At 29.2% G+C, this 22264-nt stretch overlaps 1 protein-coding gene across 1 annotated transcript in view; it reads right to left on the bottom strand.

Annotated features, from left to right (window-relative positions):
* The window catches only part of LOC127286083 (ionotropic receptor 25a-like), a 35050-nt gene extending 20578 nt beyond the window's left edge, over positions 1-14472 (bottom strand). The window contains exons 1-4 of the mRNA XM_051312378.1: positions 14277-14472; positions 13445-13763; positions 4139-4767; positions 3160-3386 (exon numbers count right to left, since the gene is read on the bottom strand). Coding sequence (XP_051168335.1) covers positions 3160-3386; positions 4139-4767; positions 13445-13763; positions 14277-14472 — 1371 coding nt within the window. The remainder of the gene's footprint in view (positions 1-3159; positions 3387-4138; positions 4768-13444; positions 13764-14276) is intronic.
* Positions 14473-22264: the final 7792 nt, after the last annotated feature.

The raw sequence follows: 22264 nt of genomic DNA, 5'->3' as shown, positions 1-22264 counted from the left end.
ATTTCGATGCAAGACATGCTGTAATATGTTTTTCAATGAAAAAAAAACCAAAACGTTTTTAGAAAATTGCGATTATCTCCTAAAATTAAATTGAAAAAGTGGACCATTTTCATGCGGACGTACACATGTCATCATTAGCACAGGCACACAAAAAAAAGTTGTTTGTTTCTTGAACTAGACATATCATTCCTATAGTATTTCCTATAGTATTCCTAACTTCGTCCTTAAAAAACTACATGTATTAACCTGATAAAAATTGTGAAAAGTTTAAACTTAATTATCTCAAAAAGTATCTTCGGGACCAAAGCGAATTTTTTTCCAGTGTGTGTATTTAGTGATCAATTAGATATTGCCCAAGTTTTGTAATTTTTCAGTTTTCTCCAAGAAAGTTATTTACATTTGAAAATAGTGAAAATAAGCAAAGTGCCAATTTTTATTGCTTTTTATTTCACATTTATGAAGAAAAAAGGAAAAAAGTGCTAAGAAAAACTAAAAGTTAGTCACAGGTACTTTATATTTGGTAAGGTTTTTTTCAATTTAATGACTTCTCTTTCTCACAATTAATAGATGAAACTTGCAAATTTAGGTTATTTGACAGGCGAACTTGAAAATCATATTTTATATATTATTTCACATATCTAAATAATTACATCAATTGATAATGATAAATTTATTCATTCTTAGTAAATTACAAAAAAAAATTTTTATTTTTATGGTAAATTCTACGTATTTTTGCATATTTTCTAATGGCTAAAAAATTGACAGTTTTCTGCACCTCATATACTTTAAATTCATATTTTGCAATAAATAATTAAAATTTTAATAAAATTCTTTTCATTTCGTGATCTTGATATCTTCAAAATCATTCCTGCAAAGTATTATAATTTTTAAAAATTAGTCAGCGACGACTTCAGTCGAAATATAATGGATTGACCCAAATGTTTTTTTAATAAACAGAACCTTATACCTACGTGTTTTTGGTCCACTAACACAAAAACAATGCCATAACTGATCCAGAACCCTCTGATTTTTTTTAAATTGAAAAAACCACCCTTAATCGGACAAATTTGAACTTATAAAATAAAATAATTAAATAACAGTTTTTTTAATAAACAGAACCTTACACCTACATATTATTGTTAGAATAACACAAAAAAGCCAGAACTGATCCAGAACCCTCTGGATTTTTTTTAAATTGGAAAAACCACCCTTAATCGGACAAATTCAACTTAGGACAATAAAAAAATTAAATAACAGTTTTTTTAATAAACAGAACCTTACACTTTACATTATTTTTGCTCCACTAACTCAAAAATAAATTCATAACTGATCTAGCACCCTCAGATTTTTTTTAAAACGAAAAAAACCATCCTTGTCGTACAAATTCAAACTTAGCTATTTCGTTGGGAGATAAATCGAAAACAAGTACAAATAAAATTTTCTTTACCTATAACACAGGTTTACAGTGAAATTGTCACTCGAACAAAACATTTTTTTTCGATTAATACGTGTTTTTTGAGTAAGAAAATCATATTTAAAATTTTTTTCCCTCGTGCAATTTTTTGGTAACAGCAAATTATGCATTTTCGAGGTGTGAAGTCACTTAAAGTCACCGGTAGAGAAAGCAGTTCATCCAAATGTAAAAAATAAATCACTATTTGAAAGATAATTAAATTACCTTTCAAACCATTGGTCAACCAATAAAATCCATTCAAGATTGTCAGAGTTACAGTCTATCAAAGTTCAAATTTCAAGCAAATTTTAATGATTTTTAGACATTCGTTTAACTTTCGCTAATTTTTTCAAAGTCAAACAATCAAAAAAAGGCAAGTTTTAAATTTTTTATTAATAATATATTTAATTACGAAACTTTGAAGCTTTTAAAGACCTAGATCGGATAAAAAATAACAATTCTATACTTGATTTATTGAACAAAGTACTTTTTCACTTTTAGTATATTTTCAAGTGATTTTGATCTATATCAGTTTTGAATAAAACTAAGTTAAGCGAAGCTCACCAAAATGAGTACTCGGGGGTTTTCGGGGTCGCTGATTACGAATTGGAGGTCAGTTTTTCAAAATTCAAAAAGGCGGATCCAATATGGTGGACAAAATTTTAGTAATTAGAGCTAAGTACTCCAAAATGAGTACTCGGGGGTTTTCAGGGTCGCTGATTACGAATCTGAGGTCAGTTTTTCAAAATTCATAATGGCGGATCCCGTATATTATAATTTTATTTACGTTATCGCGTAGTGACAACATCTAGTCAAATTATATAAAATATAGTACTATTAGAAATAAAATCATTAATCATTAATAAAAAAATCTGTTATTTATTTTTTTTATACCCTAAGTTTGAATTTGTCCGGTTAAGGGTGGTTTTTTTCGATTTAAAAAAAATTAGAGGGTGATGGAGCAATTCTGACTTCATACTCGTTTTCAGCGGGAAAAAATACTATAGGAATGGTATGTCTAGTTCAAGACACAGACATCTTTTTTTGTGTTCCTGTGTAATTAAACGTTCATATATAATTAAATAAAAACAATAATAAAAAAATTAGCCTTATGTAAAAAGGGGTAGTTCACCCCCATGAAGGAGTGCAATTGCTTGGAATTGTTGATTCCTTCATATTTCTGTCAATTTCTATTGATTTTTACAGCAAGAGCGAAACGAAATGAGTTTAGCTAGTGTTTTATGTATGAAGAGGGGTAGTTACCCCTCTATATTAAGGTAATATGTTTTAGACATTGCTCAATGTTGCAAATTTTTACTTATTTTTTCCTCTTTTTCACTCCAATGGAAAAAAAGTGATTAAACTCTTGCGTGTTCAAAAAGTCTTTCAAATAAAGAAGAGAGATGGCGTAGTTTACCCCCATCAAGGGGTAAGATTGCAAAGGCATTGCATAATTTCACAAATTTCAGGTTATTTCTGTTATAATACAATAAAATAAAGGAATAAATTATGTCATTTAATGCATTTAAAAAAGTTTTAATATTTATATAATAAGGTGGTAGTTACCACCTGAGATATTTTTTTCATGGAATACGTGTCGAATATTTTTCAAAGAACTACAACATATCACCAGATGAGCGAAATCGGTGTGGTACACCTTGGTAGTGTTCCTTGTCAGTGTAGATGTAATTTTCAAAATTACTTACTTCGAAATTCCCATTCTGAGCAAGTGACCACGTGGCGACTAACTCGTTCTTTGCAATCGTTTTATTCAGTATTTTTGTTATTTTGGCGGTCATATTAAATTCCATTTTGTGTTCTCCGTTCTCATTACCCCAAATAAAATGTGCATACGTTGGTGTGAATTTTTCACTCCTTGTCACATTTATCAATAACGGTAAAAGACTTAGATCTCTTTTTGGTGTATTTGTACCTGTAAAAATAAATTATTTAATTTAAAGTTTCCAGAAAATTTTTTAATTTCAATTACAGTTTTTATAATTTTATAAAAAAGTGTCTTTTTCAATGTTAAGTAAAAAAATATATATATAACAAAGTGTTCTGCAAAGTTAAAATACATTTAATCGGACCGAACCTAAGTTGTTAATCTTGAAAAATTGATAACTAACATTTGTAAATTTATCATTAATTTTGCTGTTAAATTTTTTTATTTTTATGCATCATTAATAATCATTTAAAATCGTTGCAAAAAAATATTATACCTATTATGTTTTATATTACATTAAATATAATATTATATTTTTTTACTTCATATTTTTACATTTTTTCGATAACTGGGGACAAATTTTATTCTGTCCTAAATTTTCTATTTTTAATAAAATCAATCTACTTTTTAGGCAAAAGTTAGGTATTTGTACTAGCTTTACAATGAAACTTCAACCATAAAAATTGTATTATCCAATTAAAAGTTATATTAAAAAACAAAAACTGTTGCACAACTAGGAACACTTCCCACCATTTTTTAAGTTTTTCAAAACTGACAATTTCAGGTAGTAGGTATGAGTAATATCAACTTTCTAGTGTCACACTGTATAACTTAAAAAATGGAAGATAAGATATGTAGAAAAATCATAAAACAAAATAAAAAAATGAAGCAGAATAAAAATTTTAAATGCAAAAAGAAAATCGGAAACAATCAAAGAACATTTTTAAAAATTTTCATACTATCGTGCTCATCACAGGTTATTTGTTCCCGTGTGTCTGGCCACTCTCCATTATCAATAGCAGCTTTCATTCCAAAAACTGCAATTTGTGTCAAGTCATAGTAAAAAGCAGAGGTTATCAGTGGCTTTGTCAGATTCAGCGAATTAAGTCTATCTAATTGTGATTCACTGATTACCGGTTTAATGAACATTATCGTGATATTGTTTCCTTCGCAGACTGGTTTAAAATCATCAAGCGTTATCATATACCATGAGTAAAATTGTCCAGTGTAGTTTTGCAATTCAGCGATTTTTAAAGCCGTGCAAATTGTTTCATTATTGCCCAAAATGAAAAAATGAACAATGTCCAAATCTCTGAGTTTTACTATTTCTTTATATAATATTTTACTTTCTTTAATGTTCACCATTACATGACGTGTTGGAATATTTAGCAGGAGACTTTTGTACTTATGATCAACCATAAAATCGTCGTTGTAAAGAATCATTGCATTGTCAATTGACCTATTATTTATTCCTCTATTGTCTATTGATCGTTCGCACAATTGTCTTATAATATCTGGTACGAGATCAGCTGGCGGCATAACTTGTATCAAATATTTACTTTCTTCTGGTTCAAGATCTCTCCATCCACTATCAAATTTAAAAATTAAAATATTTTATTAAAATGATGGTTTTGTTATAACCTTAAATAGATGCTAAAATTTTACAACAATTTTTTTCTTTATTGTTAAGGGGTAATATAATAATTTCCCGTTGGATACAAATCGATATCTAAAGTAAAAAAGACAATTATTTTCAAATTGTAGAAGCGGAATATGAGTGAGAAAAAGCTTACATATATTGTCGAGGAGACTGGGGACTGAGGATTTGTGCACCGGGTTTGGTTTTTCGATCAAAACTATTCTATAAATTTTTGTTGACTATTCTATTATATAGAACTTTTATTACACATAAAACACAACTTTAAAGTTCAAAACGGAAATAGAAATTTTGTTTGTTTTTCGAAAATACTGGTTTCATGACTTTTCAAAAAACGTGGTTGTGCTCCACCGTTGAAAATTGAAGAAAAAACATATTTTTTAGAATATTATTTATTTAAATTATGAAATGTAAAAACGTAAGATAATTTACATTAAATAAAGTAACAAAATCGGGTACCCCTAGTTTTCCATCATAGGTATTTCCATTTGTGCCACCCTTTACATATATGTTTTATATTACAACCTTACATCCTTTTAATGATATAACCGGTATATAAAAATTTATTTATTACATTTTATGCAACTTTTAAATTTAAGATCAATCCACTTTTTATCGAAAGTAAATTAATTAATTTTGATTAAAATTGAATATTAATTATTTACTATAATGTAAGTGTTATATAATAATAATTGAATAAAAAGTTAAAGAATATTCCATGATTTACATATTTTCATGATAGTATACTATCACTTTGCATTTTTTGAAAAACTTGGTTTAAATGGATCAAAAAACTTTTCATGCCATCGACCTTATTTTCTCATTCTCTAATAGTCAAGTAAGAATTTTCAACGAGACTTGAACTCATTTGATTTATAAATTCTTTGTAAACCGAGAATTACAAAAAAAAATTACCAGGTTTTAACCCACTCTCCCCTATCTTTATTTTCAAATCGTTGCCAATTTGTGAAAAGTGGATATTTTTAAAAATGGATTCTCTAGATTTTGAGCTACAGAAACTAATTATTTTTGGTTTTATGTACTACACTGCAAGAAATATTATATTCATCGTGACTATATGATTATGGTTGATAATTTGTTTGTAAATCTGCAATATAACTTACCATTTCTATCCTTATATATTGTTGCTGCATTACTCTTAAATAAGAAACACATGAAACCTAATATGTTAGACACGTTATGTTTGATTTAACAATATATTGGGGAAAAGTTAAAATAAACATTATATTCAGTAAACATATTTACTGTAATTTTAGTACAGGCAGAGTATATGCATCCGAATTAAACATGCCAATAACGAATTTCTACTATTTATTTTCTTAAAACAGAGATTTTTATATTCATTTTACTGCAATAAGGCTCTATCTTTATTCTACCTATACAACTTTAAACGATTTCCAATATCTATCCGTGGGTGCGCCGAATTTTATTGGTGTATGTGACATGCGTGTCTCCGCGTAGCAGCCGGCAAAAGCAGTTTTCAAAGATGGACGATTTTGTGAAGCGTCAGTTAAAAGAGTAGAATTTATTTCTTTTCCTTTTAATATTAGTCAAATCAAATTAAACTTATAAAGTAGAAAAATTTGTCTTTTCCAAAATTAAATTCTATGATTTTGTACCCCATGCTTTTGCACTTACATCGAAATATATTTCTAATTATATTTTGTTATAAATCAAATTATTTTTTAAAAATTGATATTTTAAATGAAGTTTACATTTTTTTATTAAAGTTTATTTTGTAAAATACAATTGGACAAAAGCCTGTTTAACATTTTTTTTGAGATTATGTTGGATCTGGATTTATCATATTGTACTTATATTAAAATTCTTTTTCAGAAAATGAAGTTGATGAAATTGCATTTTATTTGTTAAGTAAGGATTTAATTTCTCAAATTTTTCATAACAAAGCAGGACCAATTGCTGTTTTTGACAGTCATTATGACATTTGGAGAGCAAATCAATTTCGTTCTCTTCTTATTTTTGATAAGCCATCAATCGATTTTCCTGTAGTAAGTATTTAATTTTAATTCAATATATTAAATCAATTAAATTTACATTAATTCCCTGTGGGCAAAAAACCATGTTCGTTCTAAAAACGTTTTAAGAACGAACATGGTTTTTTGCCCACAGGGTTTATTTATGAATAATAAATAATATATATGAGGCAAAATTTCTGAAGTGATCCAACTTTAAAATTGAAGGTTTTCGGATCGGGCTGAAATTTGCACAAATTATTATTAAGTTTTATGCAAAACTGTAGAGGGGGAGGGGGTTCAAGTTTTTTGTCAAATGTGAACAGTGGATTTTTTTAAAAAATCGTAACTTCCATATAAATGGATGGAAAAAATTTTGTCCTACACTGAAAATTTTTTTGTGTATCAGATGCGCAATCTACGGTAGAACTGTTGTACTATGGGTTGAGGGCAACTGTTATCCTGATTTGGTGCGTCAGAAGCACTATAGGGGAAATAGGTTGCACTAAACCGGGATAACTGATGTCCGTTTTTAAAGTACAAAAATTTTTAAACTAACCAGTACAACCGGTGCACTAAAATTTTTTCAGTTTATATGTTTTTAAAAGGTTTTTTTGTGCTCTTTCGAATGGTGAAAAATTTTTTTTTTTAATTTAAAATTTACCACTTTCTTTGAAAATCAAAAATTTTTTTTGATTTTTTCCTTCAAAAAGGCACTTTTTTTTCTTTTCTTTTACCCTCAAAATGAAGCTTAAGATATAAATTTTCAAAACCAAAAAAACTAGAATAACGTTTTTCTTTGTTTTCGAGATATTAATTAATTAATTTATTAATGTTTATAAACGTAATTTTACATCTAACGAGCCCTATATGACCTTTAAAAAAAATTTTTTTCAAAATATTTTTTTCTTTGTAAATTTACTTTTGTTTAGTAAAAAAAACTTATTTCTTACATTAAAACGAGTTGATTAACCTATATAAAGTTCATATTTTACTGAAATCCATAGATTAAACCATTTTGCTTCCTCGTGGAGGAAGCTATGTAGTCCTTTCGTTTATAAACTTTTTAAAAATGGTGAAAACAAATTTTCCTCTATATAGAAACATGTTATATGAGATCCTGATCAATTGTCCGGATGTATGTATGTGTGTGTGTATGTGTGTGTGTGTGTGTGTGTATGTGTGTGTGGATCGTTTTTGTGAACACGATATCTTTAACAGGTTTTAATGGATTTGGATAAAATTTGGTAGGCTTATTTAACACATTAATCTCTCAAAAATGACGAGAGGATTTTTAAAAATACCCCAAAAAAAAAAATTTATCGTCTTTTTTCCAAAAATTTTTTTTTAATTGAAAAAATTTTTAAATCGAAAAATTTAAGGTAATATATAATATAATCGTCTTCTTTATGTCAAGATGAATCGATTGATATATATAAAGTATAGATTTGATTGAAAATTAAAGAATTAAAGAAAGTTAAAAAATCAAAAATTCTCATTTTAGCTAAAAAATGATGTGTTTATTTAAATTCATGTTTATATATGAAATAATTTTATTCCCTGCATTGAAACGAATTGGTTGGTATATATAAAGTATAGATTTGATTTAAAATTTGAGAATTAATAAAAATTGAAAAATCGAAAATTCATATTTTAGCTAAAAAATTTTGTGTTTTTTTTAAATTCAAGTTGATGAATAAAATAATTGTATTCCTTGCATTAAAACGAATCGATTCGTATATATAAAGTTTATGTTACACTCAAAATTAATTAAAATTTTCTTTATTTTTCAAAAAATTTAATTAATTTAAAACATTTTTAACTCGAAATTTTTTAAATCAATCAATTGAATTGGACAAATTCATTGCTTCCTTCACGAGGAAGCGAATTTTTTGCTTCACACAATGAGGAAGCATAATGTTTATGAAATAAACATAAAGGACCCCCTCCTTGTTTAAAATTTTTTTTAAATAATCGTTTTTTGTATTTTTTGAAATAACTTTTTCTGATATAAAAATTTTAATTAATTCTTGTCAAAATTATATTCCTGGCATAAAAACAAATCGATTGAGGTATACAAAATTTACATTTTACTAATATTTATAAAATTGATCGCTATTTTAGTTGTAATCCTTCTTTTAATCTTGAATATAAGTGTATCATGATGAGGAAGCTAAATGGTCATGAAAAATGAACACCTAGTTTCTTAAATTTTTCTTTTTCTTAAGTTGTTTCGAATAATTTATTTCGAATTTATTTACGTTTTGTTGACGTTAAAAATAACGATTAACTTTATAAATTTAGGTAAAATATATAGATCAATCAATTAGTTTCTATGTAAGGAATGCAATTTTGTGTAAAATTTGGCGTAAAAAAAAGAACGAAACTTAAAAATAAAATTCGATAAAAAGTCTAATTTTCAAAAAAGGGTCAAAATTTTAATTTTTTAAAAATATTTTTGCACCTTTTGAAAGAGCAGGAAAAAACCTTTCGAAAACATATAGGACAAATTTTTTTTCTTTTTTTGTTTAAAAGTTACAAGTCTTTAAAAATTCACTGTTTAAATTTTTCATAAATTAAAAAAAATTTTTGTTTTTAAATTTCGATTTTTTTTCAAAAATACGTTTAAAAACACACATTTTGATAAAAAGACTTTTAAAATTGATGCATTTTTAAGAAAGTTATGAGCATTGAAAAATTAAAAGTCATGAAAATTCTTCAATTTTCAAAATTCCATAACTCGAAAATGGCTTGCTAAAAAAATTTGAAAAAATTCATGGATGTTTGTCTCGATTAGTACTACAAGAAAAAAAAATCGGAGATGCAATTGCAGATGGACTTTCACTTTGGCGTGGAATGCATCATGAATATATATATATATATATATATATATATATATATATATATATATATATATATATATATATATATATATATGGGGTAAAATTTCTGTAGGGTCAATATGTGTAATACATAGAAACAAGGAGGGGGTCCTTTATGTTTATTTCATAAACATTATGCTTCCTCATTGTGTGAAGCAAAAAATTCGCTTCCTCGTGAAGGAAGCAATGAATTTCTCCAATTCAATTGATTGATTTAAAAAATTTCGAGTTAAAAATGTTTTAAATTAATTAAATTTTTTGAAAAATAAACAAAAATTTTAATTAATTTTGAGTGTAACATAAACTTTATATATACGAATCGATTCGTTTTAATGCAAGGAATACAATTATTTTATTCATCAACTTGAATTTTAAAAACACACAAAATTTTTTAGCTAAAATATGAATTTTCGATTTTTCAATTTTTATTCATTCTCAAATTTTAAATCAAATCTATACTTTACATATACCAACCAATTCATTCAATGCAGGGAATAAAATTATTTCATATATAATCATGAATTTAAATAAACACATCATTTTTTAGCTAAAATGAGAATTTTTAATTTTTTAACTTTCATTAATTCTTTAAATTTCAATCAAATCTATACTTTATATATATCAATCGATTCATCTTGACATAAAGAAGACGATTATATTATATATTACCTTAAATTTTTCGATTTAAAAATTTTTTCAATTAAAAAAAAATTTTTGGAAAAAAGACGATAAAATTTTTTTTTTGGGTATTTTTAAAAATCCTCTCGTCATTTTTGAGAGATTAATGTGTTAAATAAGCCTACCAAATTTTACCCAACTCCATTAAAACCTGTTAAAGATATCGTGTTCACAAAAACTATCCACACACACATACACACACACACACACACACACATACATACATCCGGACAATTGATCAGGATCTCATATAACATGTTTCTATATAGAGGAAAATTTGTTTTCACCATTTTTAAAAATTTTATAAACGAAAGGACTACATAGCTTCCTCCACGAGGAAGCAAAAATTATTTGTGTTTGCTATAAGTTTTTTTAAAGATAATGTATTTTTATAATATAGGTATAAAAAATCAATAATTAATTAAATAGGCATTTTTTATATTTTTAATAACAATTTTATATAAACAAAATTATAAATTTACAAAATTGCCAAATTGTCAATTCACATTTAATTTACATTTGTTAATACTACTCATGAGTATGAAAAATAATAAATGGTCTTATTAGGCAAAATTAGATATTTAAACAACATATTTCTTCACTAAAATCGAAGGAATAGAGAAAATCCTGATGTAACTCGCATTAAATCTAATTTTCATTTAACGATAACTTTTTGAGCAATCGTTTTTAATGCTTGGGGTTTTTTGACATTTATTTATGGGTTATGAAGGATTAAAAAATGTGTAAAATGTGGTTTGGCCGAGACACTACACTAGTCTATTTTCATGTATTTTTTCACGCTCAATCCGAATCCGAAGTCAGAATTATCAGATTGGCTTTTATTTTTTAGATAAACTCAAAAAACTGCTCAGAAAGAAAAATAAAATCAAAAAGTTAAAAAAATTTTGAATGTCACTGCGATAGTGTAATTCCATGTATTTTTTGTCGCTGAATCCGAATCCAAAGTCAGAATTGTTAGATTCGCTCAAATTTTTGAGATGTAATTGCAAAAAAACGCAAGTAACAAAAAACTCAAAATCAGTTTTTTGGGATTATCTTCAAAATTTGAGCCAATCTGTCAATTCTGACTTCTAATTCGGTTTCAGCGTGAAAAAATACATGAAAATGCACTATCGTAGTGTTTCGGCAAAAAAAAATTTCTTTGAGCTAAAATCGCCAAAAACTGATAAAAATTCTGAATTAGAGGCAAAGATAATTTTTTATGCCGAAACACTACGATAGTGAATTCTTATGTATTTTTTCACTATGAATCCGAATTCGAAGTCAGAATTGACAGATTGGCTCAAAGCTTCAAAAATTTTGAAGATAATTCCAAAAAACTGATTTTGAGTATTTTGAGTTTTTTGTAACTTGCGTTTTTTTGCAATTATATCTCAAAAATTTGAGCGAATCTAACAATTCTGACTTTGGATTCGGATTCCGCGACAAAAAATACATAGAATTACACTATCGCAGTGACATTAAAAAATTTTTTAACTTTTTGATTTTATTTTTCTTTCTGAGCAGTTTTTTGAGTTTATCTAAAAAATAAAAGCCAATCTGATAATTCTGACTTCAGATTTGCATTCAGCGTGAAAAAATACATGAAAATAGACTAGTGTAGTGTCTCGGCCAAACCACATTTTACTTTTTGTGTGCCTGTGTAATTATAATTTACATCTTGTCAGGTACTTATAAAAATTTTGAAATTTATTTGAAATTGTTAATTTCGATATTTTTTCCAATTACGATTTTTGCTCTTCTTTCACCAAAGAGATGATTTATTTCTTGGAGTAGCTTTTCTGAATATAAAACGATTGATATCAAGCAGGATAACATCACAGTAAAAATAAAATCTTCTATAAAGATTGCTCGAAAGTTTAATCAGTCTTAAAAATCAAGATAGTTTTAATTTAAATCGAAATTAGTGTGTATCTTAAAATAAAACTCATTTTCCTCCTTGAAATAAAATTCTATTTTAATTGTGAACATGTTTTTACGTTTAAGAGTAAGGAAAATGGAGTTAGGAACCCTCCCAATTCTATAACTCGTCTGACACTCGGACGGTCATCGGGTAAGCAGTCAGCATCAATAACTCTCTCGCTGCTACCCGACGTCCTTCAGAGCGTCGGGCGAGTTATGTAATTGGGAGGCTCAATTAACAGTTTTTAATTCTAATAAACACTCTCTATTCTTATTTCGCATTATTTATGAATAATTCGAATGTTTTATGTAATTTAAATATTAATTATTCTTTAGTGAGATGAGACGTTTTACATCTGTATTCACTGCAAAAGAAATAAATTACCTAGTTTAATTCAATTATTTTTAAAATAATATCATTTTATCTAAATTATCTAAAATTAATCTTTAATTATCTTATCTATTACTTTATTTTATGTAAATTATCTTACTTTTTCACATTTCACAATTTAAATAAAGAACTTTCTAAAAAGTATGTTTTTTTCTTGAATTTTCAACCGTGAAGAACAACTCCTCACGTTTTTTGAAAAGTCATGAAACCAGTATTTTTGAAAAACAAGTAAAATTTCTATTTTCGTTTTGAATTTTAATTAATTGATCATGATAAAAGTTGTGTTTGTACATATGTACTAAAAGTTCTATATAATAAAATAGTAAAAAAAATTTACATAATAATTTTGTTCGAAAAACAAAGCCCGGTGCACATCCCCCTACTCTCCTCTACAATAACGTAATATATTTTTATTTAAATAAAAATATTTCCATTATTCAATAAAAGTTATTAAAGACGCGTTTTTTTCATTACTTAAAAGTTATATATAAACGCTTAATTTAACTTATTTTGATTTTGTTTACTTTTGATTAAAGAAAACTTTTTCAGTGAGTAAAATTTAGTACATTTTTATTCAAGTAGTGTAAATGAATTTATATAAGCATTTTTCTTTCTTGAATTTTGAAAATTCTCTAAAGAATATTTATTTGAAAGAATAAAGAAGAATATTTATTAATATTTATTAAATTTATTAAAATTATTTATTAAAGAATATTTATGTATTTGAATAAAGAACTTACCGTAGATCACCTTTTTGTCCATATTCGCCTGAAACAGTCGGTAAGCCAAGGCCAGCAGTAAAAGCATTGACAGATCCTGTTGCTAATCCAGTTCTTGTTATGTCCAGTACTAAATCTGGGATTTTCGATCCTGATCTTCCTTCTTTAAGAATCGAAGTCCATTTTTTACATAGTCGTTCAATAGTGCTATTATGATCATAACTATCTATTTCAATCACATAGACTTCTCCCACGCAACTTGGACACTTTTCTTTCAGCGTTTTCAAAGAAGTCATTACACTTTTGTTAGCTACTTCATTGTCTTCGTCATTGATGATAACTGAAAAACATTTAAATATTAAGATCATTTAAAAATATTATGCACTTTTATGTTAAATTGAAATAGTTTTTTATATAGAAAATTATATAGCAATATCTATTATCGAATTGAAGTACAGAAAGGTATTTTTAACTGAGCGACTCCGCGTCAAGTAATCTCACCGATTTTTGTTATTTTGGTAAATTTTTGTGTAATTGATAATTTGGGTTCCTTTAAGGGTTAAAAGAAGAAAACCCAAGTATTTTTAAAAAATTCAAAATATTTCAATAAAATATTCATGAACATTCTCTACCATGTCCTGAAAAATTTAAGACCTTGAAATAGATGGTATGTATTACAGTTTTCGAGAAAAAATTTTTTTAGTTATGGTATAGCGCGAATTGACACATGCCAAAGCGACGCGCGCATGTTTACATGTGTATGTGTGTAAACGCTCGCTATTTGGTTTTATCATCACAGCAAATTGACGCGTTAGCGTAACTAAATATTTTTTTCTCAAAAACCAGGCTCTACAAGCCACAATGGAGGCTGGCAATACATTGAATAGTTCAATGCCCCGGGGTTGAGGCGCCTCGATCGCCTCTAATACATAGAAAATTTGTTTCAGAATACGTAAATGATAATGTAGTTGCATGTAAACAAAACCCAACTGTGGATACATGTGCAATAGTTTATTGTGATTAACTAGCTGCTTAACGCGCGCGTCCATTTTTCTGATCCTTTGGTGTCTCTTCATCGAGAAGATATCGCTTGTTGCGTACGCGAAACGCGTAAAAATGCCATGCATTGTAATGCGTTTTGTGTTTGCATCTCGCTTTATCGTCTCAACTTTAATTACGAGACAACTTTAAGCTAATCGATATTGAGGGGGAAGTCTACTTTTGGTGTTAGAAAAAATCGATTTTTCTTTTTTTGCATAGTTCTAAACTAGAGGTTATTAGACATGTGCTCCCTGAAATGAAATTGAGGAATCCTTTTAGTTGATGAGTAATTGAAGCGCCAATATGATCGTATGTTTGATTCTTCCATCAGCTTCTGAAGTGGGTGGTGGCGTTACCATTCTTTTCAGTAAATTATTTTATTATTCCATGCTTTATTTAAGTGGTCACAAGTGATCAAGTCATAAGTTTTTCCCATCATGTTTTATTCACCCACATAAGACGCAATATTGCAGCAATGTTGCATTGTAATGTTTGAAATATTTCAAGCAAATGTTGCTACAATGTTTCAGGAACATTGCTATGTCCGACTCAAGGAATATTCCAGAAATATTACAAAAAATTTTTTATAGAAAATGAATTAAAAGTTGCTGAAACATTTCTGTGGAATGTTGTGGAAATGTTATTCGTAATGTTGCTGTAATATTTCGTTGTAACATTGCAATAATATTCCAAAAATTATTGTACAATAACTCAGTAAAAATTTTAGAATTTTTAAAAGATAACTGCATGAAAATAAACTGGAATTTTATGATGAAATTAAGTAAGTTTAATTTAATTTATCCTTACAATAAGTGCGTAAACTGCACAAAAAATCATTTAATACACTAATAAGAAGTGAGTGAAATTAATTTTTTTTTATTTGACTCAAAGATATTTATGGGTACAGATAAGGCAAAACAATTAAAACGAAACATCAAAATAATAAAAATAATAATGATATTTATAATATTTGTAATAAAATTCAATAAAAATTGGAGCAAAATTTAAATTTTTTCCAGTCCTTAATCAGCGATATCGTTCTCTTTACGTTCTACAGAATCTATTTCTGCACTTTGTTTTTTTCTGTTGTCAATAATCCAGATTCTTTCAATTAGTCGTGATTAAACGGAAAAAATACAGTCATGGTCCTTGCTTGGGTCACGCTAAATCGCCAAATGGTCAAAATGATCTAAAAATATATAAAATACTGAATTTAGCAGAGACAAAACTTGTTTGCCATGAGTTCATGTATTAAAAAAAAAGATCTGATAGAAACTTTTCGTTTATGGATTCGTGTTCATCATGAAAAAATCTATAAGAAACAGCTTTGACATTTGCCACACCATAAAAATTTTCTAATTCTGTTGGTCTGTGTTATATTATGCTGAACCTCTAATAAGCATTATATTGTCCGGAGTATCGAATAAAAATTATATTCCCCGCAATGTCGAATAAGCATTATATTACACAAAAACCTGAATAAGAATTATATTACATTAGCGTTCGAATAAGCATTATATCAACGAGGAGCGTCGAAGTGTAAAGGAAGAAGAATTTAAACGAAAGAGATGAGCAGCTGTATTCTTTGATTATTGACCTTTCGTATTACGCGTCTCGAATAAGGAAAACGAGAATATGCGTGAACGTCTTTTGCGTGCGCAATCTGTAACTGATAAAGGGTATGACGAAATTTTAAATAAAATGATTTCGCCAGTTCGTAACTTTATTTTATGTCATTTTCGGAACGCGAATGTTAATAAATTTCATAAAAATTTCACCATAAAAGATAAAGTATTTGCACTATCTTTGTTCAGTTTAAATTCTAAATACACATTTAAATAAAATATATAATTTTAAAGTGAGTGATAAATTCAATTATTTGTATAATTTTAAAAGTGAATATTAAAAAAGTAGAATATTCTTTTGCTACATTGCTATATATTACTATATATAGCTATTTGTTATATATCTACATATATATATAATTTAAGACAAATAATTTCAAGGCATTCGAAAGTTTTTTTTTTTAATTTACTTGAACCTTTCTAATTTCAAGGACATTTAGCTACATTTGTTAGTTTCTAAAAAACATTTAGTGCGAAAATACGGAAATAACAAAAGAAATGTACTCTTCGAGAAAGGACCTAATGCGAACCCAGGTAGTCTCCAATGTTACCCCACTACTTGAGTTTTGGGTCTTGTGCCCTTTATGACTCTTGTCGCGAAGTCCTGGCGGAAGAGTGCAATAAAATCAAATCTATTTCTTTAAAACAGACTATCTTCGAATTTTCTCACTATTTACAAAATATGTATGCGTTGTTGCCAAATGTTAATTGCATTGTATTTAAAAAAACACGGCAATAACTATCGCGTCAAAACCTAATACATTTTTCATGGTCCTTCGAGCCGGATTTGTGGACAATATAGTCTGTGAAGTAAATTTCTTTTCTAAAAATATAAAAGTGAATTTTGATAGAAAAACTCAAGTGCAATTTGGATAGTGTTTTTTCTTTTAAACAATTTCAAGAAAAAATACAAAAAAACATCTGAATCAAAGGACAACCATTCACAATTGGAGCAGCTGCAGTCAACATTGAGAAGGAGCTGAGATTGGGATATAGCCATCCACCTACCTATCATCGTCAACGACCAGCAATCGGTAAGCTCATCATATTGTTTGAAATTGTCTATCCTTTACCATTTGTTTTCAATTTCTCCTTACCCCCTCGATCTCAATAAAATAAAATAAAAATGGCCGAATTAACGGAGGAACAAAAGACTAGAAGAAGTGCCTTGGTTCAAAACCGCGGAAATTTAAAACGTAGAATCACGAAACTATTAAATTATTTAAAAGACGGTGTGGTCTACGCAAGTGCACAATACGCCAATCGTCACACATCAATTATTGATACAGAATTGATTAAATTAGCACAAATTCAGCTTGAACTTATCCAATTACAACCGGATAAACGTCACGAAGATGAAGAAGAAAATATTTATTTTGATTATGAAGAAATAAAAGTATTAGTTAGGAAATTGAAAGAACCAAATCTTGAAGCAGAAATTCGGAATCGCGCACCTTCAACCTCTCGGTCCGGATCGGTCTACTCGCATTCAGCTCCATCGGATTATATCTGTCTTTCTTTCCAAAAATTGAAGCTAAAAAATTTGACGGAACATTAGAAAATTGGCGAATGTACCGTGATTGGTTTATTCATACTATCCACAATCGTGAAAATCTAACAGACGCTCAACGATTAGATTATTTAAAAAGAACCCTCTCCGGAGAAGCAGAAAGAACAATTAGAGCATTTCAACCTTCAGATGAAAATTACGCCGTCGCTTGGAAATTGTTAGAATCAACATACGACATTGAATACGTTCTCATCTTTCGTCATTGCGATTTATTGTTGGAAACTCCCGTAATGAAAAAGAGTTCGGCTGATGAAATTCGAAAATTAACTAATCATATTCAAACTTAATTGCTCGCTATGAAAGCACTCGGGGAAAAAATCGAAAATTGGAACACCATTATAGAACGCGTCATTCAACGTAGCTTAGACAAAGAGACTGAAAGGGAATGGAATCGTTCGAAACAAGGAAATAATGTTCCGAATTATGAAGATCTTTTGAATTTTTTGCGGGAACAAGCCACGCGTCTTACTTTTATCAGACCATCTACAACAAGTCAAAGCAACCTCTCAAAAAATTGGAACCCTGCATTGAAGGAATGGCTAACTCTCAATCCAAGACCAATTATTTGATCACGGCAACGATTAATTTGAGGATTAATACATATTCAAAAACTCTTAATTTTTTAACTGTTCCAACATAGTCAATTAACAGGCATAGAAAGAACTTGTTAAGAAAATTTTATGAAAAATGTCAAGCAAGATGCGCGCAAAAAGTATGTAGTTGCTCTGCCTTTCAACGGAAAGGAAATTAATTTAGGAAAAACAAAGCAAAGAGCTTAAAAATCGTTTCAAATCCCTTCTCCGAAAATTCAAGCGCAATCCAAAAATCGAAGAGGAATATTCAGCTGTGATGCAGGAATATATTGATCTAGGACATATGACGGCAATCCAAGAAGATTTTCAAGAGGTAAATGGATTCTACTTGCTACAACACGCAGTCGTAAAAAATTCCAGCGTCACTACTTAGGTCAGAGCTGTTTTCGACGGATCGGCAAAAGATGAAAATTCTCTCTCTCAAGGAAACTCTGATGGGCGGACTTACTATTCAGCAAGATATATTTTCATTGTTAACTCGCTTTCTGACCAATCAATTTGTTTTAACTGGCGATATTGAGAAAATGTATCGGCAGTTTTGGGTCAGAGAAGAAGATAGAAAATATCAAAAAATCTGGTGGAAGGATGACAATGGAAATGAACAAATTTTTCAATTAAATACTGTCACTTTCGGTCTATCAGCTGCTCCGTTTCTATCTATCCGCTGTTTACACCAACTGGCTGACGATTACAGTCACGAATTTCCTGAGGATGGGCGAGTTATTAAAGAAGATATATATGTCGATGATTTGCAAACAGGGACTGATAATTTCGAAGCAGCGATCAAACTAAGAGATAATGTCATAGACTTGTTGAAAAAAGGACAATTAAACATGCGTCAATGGGCATCGAACGACCCCCGACTCTTGGAAGGTTTACCAGAAGGCAGCGTTAATGTTAAATTAAAATTATCCGAAGATTCAACCATCAAAACTCTAGGCCTGTATTGGAAATCGAATACCGACGAAATTGCTTACACTGTTCTTCCTATCCAAACAAACGTTAAAATGACCAAACGAATCATGCTGTTAGAAGTATCAAAAATCTTTGATCCGCTCGGATTCTTGGGTCCAGTAATAATAAAAGGAAGAATGATTCTCCATCGCTTATGGCTAGAAAAAATAGATTGAAACAACGCTATACCTTTGAGTATTTTTTCAGATTGGAAAGAATACTCTAGTCAATTGAGCGAGTTAAATAATATTCCATTTAACAGAAAAGTGATTATATCAGAAGCACAGAATATTCAACTACATGGCTTCTGCGATGCAAGTGAGAAAGGATATGGTGCATGTATCTATATTCGATCTACAAACATTCACGGAGAAATACAAACACGTCTACTCTGTTCAAAGGCCCGTGTTGCACCAATCAAAACCACTTCCTTGCCTCGTTTAGAATTATGACTACTTTTATTTAATTATCCCACACGATACCCACAAATTGGTGACCCGTTTAAAATGTGGTTGAATAACGTGTGAGCGATAATTAAAAATTTTTGGTACAAAATTTAACATTTTGCTTCCTCGTGGAGGAAGCTATGTAGTCCTTTCGTTTATAAACTTTTTAAAAATGGTGAAAACAAATTTTCCTCTATATAGAAACATGTTATATGAGATCCTGATCAATTGTCCGGATGTATATATGTGTGTGTGTGTATGTGTGTGTGGATCGTTTTTGTGAACACGATATCTTTAACAGGTTTTAATGGATTTGGATAAAATTGGTAGGCTTATTTAACACATTAATCTCTCAAAAATGACGAGAGGATTTTTAAAAATACCCCAAAAAAAAAATTTTATCGTCTTTTTTCCAAAAATTTTTTTTTAATTGAAAAAATTTTTAAATCGAAAAATTTAAGGTAATATATAATATAATCGTCTTCTTTATGTCAAGATGAATCGATTGATATATATAAAGTATAGATTTGATTGAAATTTAAAGAATTAAAGAAAGTTAAAAAATCAAAAATTCTCATTTTAGCTAAAAAATTATGTGTTTATTTAAATTCATGATTATATATGAAATAATTTTATTCCCTGCATTGAATGAATTGGTTGGTATATGTAAAGTATAGATTTGATTTAAAATTTGAGAATTAATAAAAATTGAAAAATCGAAAATTCATATTTTAGCTAAAAAATTTTGTGTTTTTTTTAAATTCAAGTTGATGAATAAAATAATTGTATTCCTTGCATTAAAACGAATCGATTCGTATATATAAAGTTTATGTTACACTCAAAATTAATTAAAATTTTCTTTATTTTTCAAAAAATTTAATTAATTTAAAACATTTTTAACTCGAAATTTTTTAAATCAATCAATTGAATTGGACAAATTCATTGCTTCCTTCACGAGGAAGCGAATTTTTTGCTTCACACAATGAGGAAGCATAATGTTTATGAAATAAACATAAAGGACCCCCTCCTTGTTTTAAATATGACGGGAACGGACGACAATAATTCTCACGCGAGTGATAATAATGACGGGAACATAAGTGTTGTGAGTGCAGGTGGTTTAAGCAGTTTACGTGTTCCGCAATTTTGGCCTAATATAATTGGTTTATGGTTCCGACTTTTAGAGGCGCAATTCACTACTTTGCGAATAAGTAAAGATGAAACGAAATTTAACATTACAATCTCGAATATTGGTAAAAAATATATTGAACAGGTGGAAGACGTTATAATGTCTCCGCCTGATGAAAATAAATACGAATATTTAAAATCACAACTGACAAAAAGACTAACAGATTCTGATTCTTCGCGAGTGCGACAACTTTTAGAAAGTGAAGAAATTGGTGATCGCAAACCATCACAATTCTTTCGTGACTTGAAAAAACTCGCCACCTCTTAGGTTCCTGAAGAGTTCATATTAACATTATGGAAAAATCGTTTACCATCTGACACACAAAGAGTTTTGGCTGCGTCAAATATCGCAGACATCAATGCATTGGTTGCCACCGCGGACCGCGTTCACGAAATTCCGCGGAATGCAGGACGGATTGCGGAAATTAACAAAGACTGTTATCTGTTGGTCGTGCACGTAACGAAAATCGCGAATGCTACTCTGAGCCGTAAAAGCAAATTTAAAGATTTTTTTGTCACGCCGCATCTTTATTTCTGATCGCAATTGTTCAGATTTATTTTTAATAGACACAGGTGCAGATTTATGTATTTATCCACGACAAAAAGTTAAAGGATCGATTAAAAAATGTGAATATTAACTTTTCGCGGCTAACGGTACACCTATCGCAACATACAGTACGGTCGCTCTGGAACTGGATTTGTCATTGCGAAAAAGTTTTAAGTGGAGATTTGTAGTAGCAGATGTCAGTATACCTATTATTGGAATGAACTTTTTATCTTATTACGGTTTACTGATTGATCCACAAAACCTAAAATTGATTGACGCAATATCCGGTTTATCTACCGCGGGATGTTCAGCGCACTAGGAAGTGTTTTCTGTAAAAACAATAGTGGGGAATAGTGTCTTTCATCAGCTGTTTAGTAAATACCCAGACCTCACTCGCCCACCCGTGTTTAACAAAAAATTTCTGAAACATAAGGTTGTGCACCACATAAAAACAACACCAGGACCTCCCGTGCATTGCAGGCCTCGACGTCTTGCTCCTGACTATTATAAGGTGGCAAAAAAGGAATTTGATTTATTGGTCCAGCAAGAAGTACTACGAGCATCAAAAGCTTCATAGTGTTCAACTTTACACATGGTGCCAAAAAAGGATGGAAGGATACGACCATGTGGAGATTATCGTGCTGTTAACGCCCGCACGATCCCCGACTGGTATACCCCTCCCTACATTGAGGACTTTGCGCAGCAATTGCATGGTAAGAAAATTTTTTCAAAATTGGATTTGGTGAGATCGTATCACCAAATTCCGGTCGCGCCGGAAGACGTGGAAAAAACGGCGACAATAACTCCTTTCGTGTTGTATGAAGCTGAAATATGATGTTTGGTTTACGCAACGCTGCCCAAACTTGTCAAATATTTGTAG

Source organism: Leptopilina boulardi, unplaced genomic scaffold (assembly GCF_019393585.1).
Source record: "Leptopilina boulardi isolate dan_hultmark-lab unplaced genomic scaffold, ZJU_Lbou_2.1 LbouV2_347, whole genome shotgun sequence".
NCBI classification, from domain to species: Eukaryota; Metazoa; Arthropoda; class Insecta; order Hymenoptera; family Figitidae; genus Leptopilina; species Leptopilina boulardi.
Note: the sequence above shows the minus strand (reverse complement) of the source record. Positions and strands in the feature narration are given on the sequence as shown.